Here is a 7,014-nt window from a genome sequence, read left to right as displayed (position 1 = left end):
AAACCACAAAAAAAAAAAAAATCGTAAAGGGGAACGGCGGACTCACTTCTGGATGGTCTTCTTGCTGATGATCTTCTTGACGGCGGCGAACTTGGCGCCCTTGCTCTTCGACTTCCCCATCCTCCCTCGACTCGACGCCCTACCACCGGCTGCGGTCCGCTCCGCTGCGCTCGAGTGCTCGACGGCGGCGGCGGCGGGTCCGTGGGATGATAGCTCTCGAGGTCGGCAAGGGGGCGAAGGCGGCTGGTGGTATCTCCTGGGCCAAGCCCCTCTCTCTCTCTCTATCGGCGTCTAACTGGGCCGCTCCGGGCCTGAACTCTTGGGCCGTGGGTGCCCTTTGTGTCAGTCATTGCCCATGCTCCCAGCCCAGCCTCCAAGCCATTCCGCGATGTTCCTCCCCTGATCCCCACCCGAGTCAGACGGCGGCGACGGGCAGGCGAGCGGCGGCGCGGTTCCGGCGCGCCGGGCATTCTGCGGCGACCCCCGCAATCTCCGTCGAGCGTGGAAGGGAGGCGTGCCCGCTGTGAGGCCCGGGCTCGCGGCCGCTCTGACGGTCTCGGCATCCGCTCTCTCCCCTGACTCCGGCTAGGGTAAGATGAGGGACTGAGGAATCGTCGGTCCATTCAGTTGTAGTACTACTCTACTAGTGCTGCTTGGTTACTGCCCAATTCCATTACTTTTTAATTGTGTGATTATCTGTTGCTCGATGGTTGATTTGAAGTTGATCTTGGAATTGTTAGATTTCAGAGAAAGGGGAGGTTTTCATTTTATCATGTTCTTGGTAGCAATGATGTGATATGGGTTATTTGGTTGAATGAATTTGCTAGTTCTTGTAACGCCCAACACGGAGTAGTATAAATCTGCATTACTGCACTGCTATTAGCCTGATAGCCTCACAGCGAGAAGTTTCTCATTGCTAGTCTTCTCCTTACAACAAAGGCTAGCAAGCACTCTTTTGCTCTGCAAGATAATTGCCACCTGTGGCCTCCTTTGAAAAAAATTCTTCACTAGCCACTGGTAGGGTTGAAATGAAGGACTTCCTGACAATTTCTTTTCTCTTGTGGTCTGCCCAGGCTCTAGAATTTTCCTGGCCCCGCCTGTTGTAGAATGGCGGCGGCAACGCTGCGCTGGGTGATCCAGATGCACCGGGACGTGCCGCGGGCTGCACGATTCTACGCAGAGGGGCTCGACTTCAGTGTCAACGTCTGCACACTCCGCTTTGCGGAGCTCCAGTCAGGGCCGCTCAAGCTAGCGCTCATGCACACAAATGACAGGTTCAGAGCTGCACTGCCTTCTCCTCGACACTAACTGTATTCAAAGGGGTTTGAGGGTTGTGGTGGATGTGACTGTGGAGATGTTTGATGGAATGTAGACGAGGCCCGAGGGGATCCTTGCTATGGGCTATGGCATGACATGAATGTGTTTGTTCAATTCCATGTGCCAAGTATTTCTTTTAGTCGTCTGCTGGAAATTCTATAGAGGGCAGGCCTGGCGCAGTGGTGAAGTCCTCCCCACTTGTGCCAAGAGGTCCTGGGTTCGAACCAGCCTCTCTGCATTGCACTTTGCAGGGGTAAGACTAGGTTCCTATAATCCCTCCCCAGACCCCACCTTGTGTGGGAGCTTCTATGCACTGGGTCTGTCCTTTGTCTGCTGGAAATTCTATGGCGTATTGGGTTTGTCCAAAAAGATGAAACCTAGGCAGAAACTAACTGATTCATGCCTGAAATTTGAGCTCCATGATCAGAAACTCTTTCCCTATGGATACGAACTGGGTACTAAAGTCACGATAAAAAAAGCTGGTTGCTTAAGTTTTTCCCCTCTTCTTTCAGTTTCTTTATTTGCTACAGGCTGCAAATGATCATCACAAATTCATGTGTTTTGAGTGGGTCTGTAGAAGGCTCTTTTTTGTTAGTTTCGTCACTTACCCTAGGTAGTGTGCATATATCCAATATGTATCAAATGTCAAACGCACATTGTGGCTCTGACAGACTAACACTGCTTTCAAGCATACATGAGTGCTGCATCTGCTTCGTTGCTGGTTTGCTCATTATTCTGGAGCAAAATATCACCTAGCTGAGTCGTATCCTGTTTCTTGCTGCATTATATAAGTACTCTTTGCAAAGGAAAAGGATGCATACATATTATACTGCATTCATCAGTGTGATGATTTGAGATGCTCTAGGGAATATGCACTGTACATCTGCCTAATTTATACTAGAGAACCTTTTAACAGTAAAATAAGAGTTAAAAAATGTGATCTCCTAATTCTGCTGGTGTCCTGAATTCAAGCTAGGTTATGTTGTATTTTATTCTCGGGTTATTGTGTTACTTTGACTCTGAGATAGCTAGGGTAGTCTATGAAAATGCATGACTGAATTCATTTCTTGTCCTTGGAGATTTGGAATTTGTATAGTTTTTTCTTGTGGATTTCAAATATGATCATCATATGGATATGACTTATGTTATGAGAGGAGTTTGCCATGTTCAAAATGTGAAGCTGTACAATCTACAAGTTATGCATCTTAACCAGTTTTTCTTGCGATGTCATGACATCCCATTTGCAATTAACAAGCACAAATATGGTGACTACTTTTGTTTGAATATTTGTATGCATGTGCAGTACCCTTGCAACGCAGAGAGCCTATTCTTCGATGCTGTCTTTCACCGTACCGGACATAACCAGCACAGTAACAAAACTAATGTCTCTGGGAGCCGAGTTGGACGGGCCGATCAAATATGAGATCCATGGAAAAGTAAGATATCCCTCAACATCTATATGTGATACTAGTATTCATTCATGGTTTCTTCTTAGATCATGTTTATTTTTATGCAGGTTGCAGCCTTAAGATGCATCGACGGCCACGTGCTGGGTCTGTACGAACCAGCCTGAAGAACCTGTTGTTCAAACGCACTGGATGAGAAGCCATTTTCATCGCTCGCAGATTAGGGATACGTGTGATTGTTTCTTGTGGCAAAGTAGATAGATGTTTTGTCACCGTGAATGACTGGTGTACAACTTCTGGGAGGTTAGGGATGTTCAGGCATTTTAGGGGGAGACTGTGATGCTGCTCACTGCTTGCCTCATGCTGCCACTGGTGTCGCACATTCTGTCGCGAGTGCGTAAAAGCAGCAGCTTGGGGTACTGGCCAAAGCCAACCAGTTCATTCGTAGCTGTATCTTGGCCGATTATGCTTGATCATGGCCTGGGCTATTACAAGTGTGTCAGTTCTCTATTTAAACTTATTTGGTTTTCAGGCCGTGATGGTTCCAAAAAAATAAATTAAAAGGGTAAACATGTGTTGAGAAAGGTTTTGTCTGACCCTGTTTTCCCATAGCAGTCAGTTAGGGCCCTTTAATTTTGGAGAATTACAAAGTCCACGCGGTGTTGCTGTCAAATTTGTGCATAATAATGCAAGGCCACCAAAATTTACACATCGCTTGGAAGAACTGGTGATATTTTAGATACTCTGAGAGATGTTCAGATGAACAAGAGCGTGGTTCGTCGCGCAAAAAAAGGAATGGCGTGGTTACCGAGAAATTCAATGTGTGCTTTTTTTGAAATTAAATCTTTTTTTGAGGGGTATTTGAAATTAATTCGACGTGGTTTCTTTGCCGTGCAAACATCCAAACACACCAGCTTCGGGATTACTGCATCAGCCTGACAAAAGGTTACACTATGACCAGGCAGGCAGTCACGCACGCGGGGGAGGAAGGTGGTGAGAGGAGGGAGCCAACGCGGGCCGGTCCACGCACAAGAAGGCCGTCATGGGCGTGTTTGGTTGATTGGCCCGCACCTGGCTGGCATCCCGCATGCAAAAGTCAGAGTGTTTGGTTTCCTGTGTGACCCCTTCGGCCTGGCCCGATAGATGCAAAACAAGGCCTGCAGCGATCGAGCGTTTCCTGGAGCCAACCCCGCGCCTGCACCCACCTCTCCACTTAAAACGAAACGGTATATATGATTGCCCTGATGTTTTCCGGAATTACATCGAAATTGCCACCGCAGCCTCCGTTATCTCCCTTTCCTCTTTCTCTTTCTCGCACATCAGATCAGATCGAGCCACCGCCGCCGCCGCCGGTGCTCCTCCGCCCGTCTGTGCTCCTGTACGTGCTCTAGGCCCGCCGCCGGACTTCCATGCTCCTCCGCCTGTATGCGCTCGAGGCCCTCCGTCGGACTTTCGTGCTCCTCCGCCCAGACGAGCTCCTCCGCTCGTGGGCGCCCGGATGACGAGCACGCCTCTGGTGCGTTTTCTCAGCAGGAGCCGCGTTGAAGGGGAGGAGCGCCGGTGTGTTCGCTTGGCAGGAGCAGCGGCCAGCATTGGAGATGCGCCCGTGCCGGTTTGGCCTCACAAATTCCTTCGCGGTCGTGCTTTGGAAGTGACTCGCCGGTTATTGGTACAGCATTATCAAACACAATCTTAACTCAACCAGTCCCACGGCATACAAGCAAACCAAACACACATCTCACTTTCTCATTGCATGAGCTCAACCAGGCCAGACTCGGCCAGCATGGTAGATACGATGCAGCCTGAAACGACCCGGGCAACCAAAGACACCCCATATGTTTCCAGGCATCAGCGAATCCACCTGCCCCCACTACCAATGTCATGCCTCCGGTACCGTTGCACTGCGATACTATGATGATGACTAGTGATTGGGGCACCACCCGGTGGCGCCGCTTGAGAGAAAGTTGTACGCACATTTTCTTTTAAAAAAATACATAGAGTCCTCGGGTCTTCGCCTCTGTCTGAAAAACATTTAAAAAAAAGTCCTCACCTTCATTTAAAAAAAGTAAAAAAGCAAAAAAAATCCACAACAGCCTATCAGCGAGTGCCACTTTGCATAACCCTTCATTTAAAAAATACCAGAGGTCCTCATCTTCATCTAAAAAAATATTTAAAAAATAATCCACACCTTCATCTAAAGAAATAACAAAAGATTTCTCACCGCGGCCAACCAGCTTGCGTCACGTGGCATAGCTGGTTGGCCGCCCGTAGCTTAATGGTTTTAATGAATTGATGTTGATGATGATTTTCTGCGGTGCAATGGTCAACCCGGCCATGCCGCGCCGCCCTATAAAGCATGCCCGGCACTCCAGGAACTCCGGTGAGGCGAGGCGTGTCCAGTGTCCTCGTTGGACAAAAGGTTGGGTTGGAGACCGGAGCACTGTCGTATCAACTGCTCCCTTGCTCCGGCAAGATTTTTGCATAAAATGACAACGGAGCTGCCCCATTGCTCTTTTTGCCTTTAGTGGTAAAAAATAAAATTCATGGCCCGGTTTCTGCGTCGCATGGATTTCGCTAGGCATTCTGTTTTCTCAAAGGGGATTTCGGCCTTCAAAAATAAATGTTTCCGATTACACAAATGCTAGGGTTGTCAAAAGTTCCTACTGCCAAATTCAAGAATAACTTCCGCCGCGTTCTCGCGTCCCCAGTGTTGTTGGGGGAACCCACAGGAGTCCTCATTTTTACTTTGGACCATTGCACCGTTACTCGCGTGTTGCATGCGTGCATTCCAGTTCAAAATATAATGTTGCGTTCCATTACAGTAGTAGTATCGCAGTGCAACTATGGTACAGGTGAAATATATATAATGCCAAATTATGGTATCGCAGGGCATACTATAATCGTCACGTTCCGTTTCATAATGTGATTATCTTTCATAATATAATTAACCAATAGTATGGCGGAGCACAATATAATGTTGCATCCCATTTCATAATGTAATTTTTTTTTGAAAGAAACAAATCGAGTAGTAGTACTAGTTAACAGCCCAAAAAAAATATAGGAGTAGGAAACAATTTCCTTCCTTTGGTTTTTTATAGGGGAAATCCTCCCTTCGGTGATTAACCTCTAACGCACCTAGGTCCCTCACGACAGCCCACCACGCCAATATCGAGCGAGAGCTCGTCCGTGGCCAACGCTGACTTCATGCCCATACCGACAGGGATGTGCCGAGGTTGCCGGAGCAGGTTGCAGCGTTGAAGTTTAACGCCGGTGATTGCCGTGCCTGAGTCGTTGTCTACAGCAGATATGACTGCAAGCATTGTATTTTGAGTAGGATCACCAAAGTTTCAAAACCCAACCAACCAATTTTCCGCTCTTATTTATTTATCCCACTCTTGTTGAACTGAGAGCAAACCAGACGTCAAAGCAGAGAAAAAATAAAAGACCGTCTACGTGGCACGCCTGCTTAGTGTCAAAATTGAGGAAAAATACACGATGGGGGATTGGGGTTAAATGTAGCACAATTTTGATCAATTGGGGTATACATTGAGATTATTTCCAAAAAGGGCTAAAATATGTTAGAAAGTTAAAACTAGGGGATAAAAATGAAATTTACTCTATTTTTAAATGCAATAAGAAGACCATACAGGATACATCTTGGTGCAAAACAACTAGACAAAATAAGATATATTTTTTATATAAAAGCATAGGTTTTCTGCCATTACTTAAACTGAAAAAAAATAGATACGTGCATGTGATTGATCTACTTTATTGGTTTACCAAAGAGAATGATTGATATTTATGTGTTTACGAACCATGCCTTTATTGTTCGTTGTTGGGTTACCAAAGATGTCTCTTGGGTTTTACCATAAGAAATAATTTGTTCATGGATTGTGAATTTATTGCTAAGATTGATCGGATTTATTGGGTTAACAAATATTGGTTTGATGAAAACTAGAAAAACTAGAAGGGGTGAAAAAACAAGAAAAATCGGTGGAAGGTGGGAGGCAAACGAAGAGGTGGTGGAGAGAAAAACAAGGAATAAGATTAGAGAATCTCTAGCCGATCCCTTCAAAACATTTTACTCCTCAAAATGAGGAGTTAAGCGCACCCCTTAAACGTTTAGAGAAGCAAAATTTTAAGGAGTTGTCCTCAAAAGACAACCCAACTCGGGAAACCCAATTCGGCTCCCGAGCATATTGACTCCCGAAATCCGTACCATCCAACTCTGCTGAGATTCGGGGTGACCACTGGTTGTGCCCTTGGCTGAGCTAGGTAGAAATTGCTGGGG

General features: G+C 46.6%; 2 protein-coding genes across 2 annotated transcripts in view; one reads left to right on the top strand and one right to left on the bottom strand.

Annotated features, from left to right (window-relative positions):
* Positions 1 to 264, bottom strand: part of LOC119329549 (rRNA-processing protein FCF1 homolog) — a 3,714-nt gene extending 3,450 nt beyond the window's left edge. The window contains exon 1 of the mRNA XM_037602608.1: positions 47 to 264. Within this exon, the coding sequence (XP_037458505.1) occupies positions 47 to 120 (74 nt within the window). The 5' untranslated portion in view covers positions 121 to 264. The remainder of the gene's footprint in view (positions 1 to 46) is intronic.
* Positions 265 to 419: 155 nt separating this feature from the next.
* On the top strand, positions 420 to 3,307 carry LOC119329550. Its single transcript, XM_037602609.1, has 4 exons — positions 420 to 590; positions 1,074 to 1,274; positions 2,621 to 2,753; positions 2,834 to 3,307. Exons 2-4 carry the CDS (start codon positions 1,108 to 1,110, stop codon positions 2,888 to 2,890), a joined length of 357 nt encoding a protein of 118 aa, XP_037458506.1. The 5' UTR covers positions 420 to 590; positions 1,074 to 1,107; the 3' UTR covers positions 2,891 to 3,307.
* Positions 3,308 to 7,014: the final 3,707 nt, after the last annotated feature.

The sequence above is a fragment of the Triticum dicoccoides genome, chromosome 7A (assembly GCF_002162155.2).
Source record: "Triticum dicoccoides isolate Atlit2015 ecotype Zavitan chromosome 7A, WEW_v2.0, whole genome shotgun sequence".
Lineage (NCBI taxonomy): Eukaryota > Viridiplantae > Streptophyta > Magnoliopsida > Poales > Poaceae > Triticum > Triticum dicoccoides.
The sequence above is the reverse complement of the archived record's forward strand: the minus strand, read 5'-3'. Positions and strand labels throughout refer to the sequence as shown.

What these genes read in the sequence shown, in the direction of transcription:
- LOC119329550 (XM_037602609.1), top strand. Translation starts at nt 1,108, where the DNA reads ATGGCGGCGGCAACGCTGCGCTGGGTGATCCAGATGCACCGGGACGTG. An exon ending in CTCATGCACACAAATGACAG is followed by an intron (nt 1,275 to 2,620) that starts GTTCAGAGCTGC and finishes ATGCATGTGCAG; the next exon opens with TACCCTTGCAACGCAGAGAG. An exon ending in AATATGAGATCCATGGAAAA is followed by an intron (nt 2,754 to 2,833) that starts GTAAGATATCCC and finishes ATTTTTATGCAG; the next exon opens with GTTGCAGCCTTAAGATGCAT.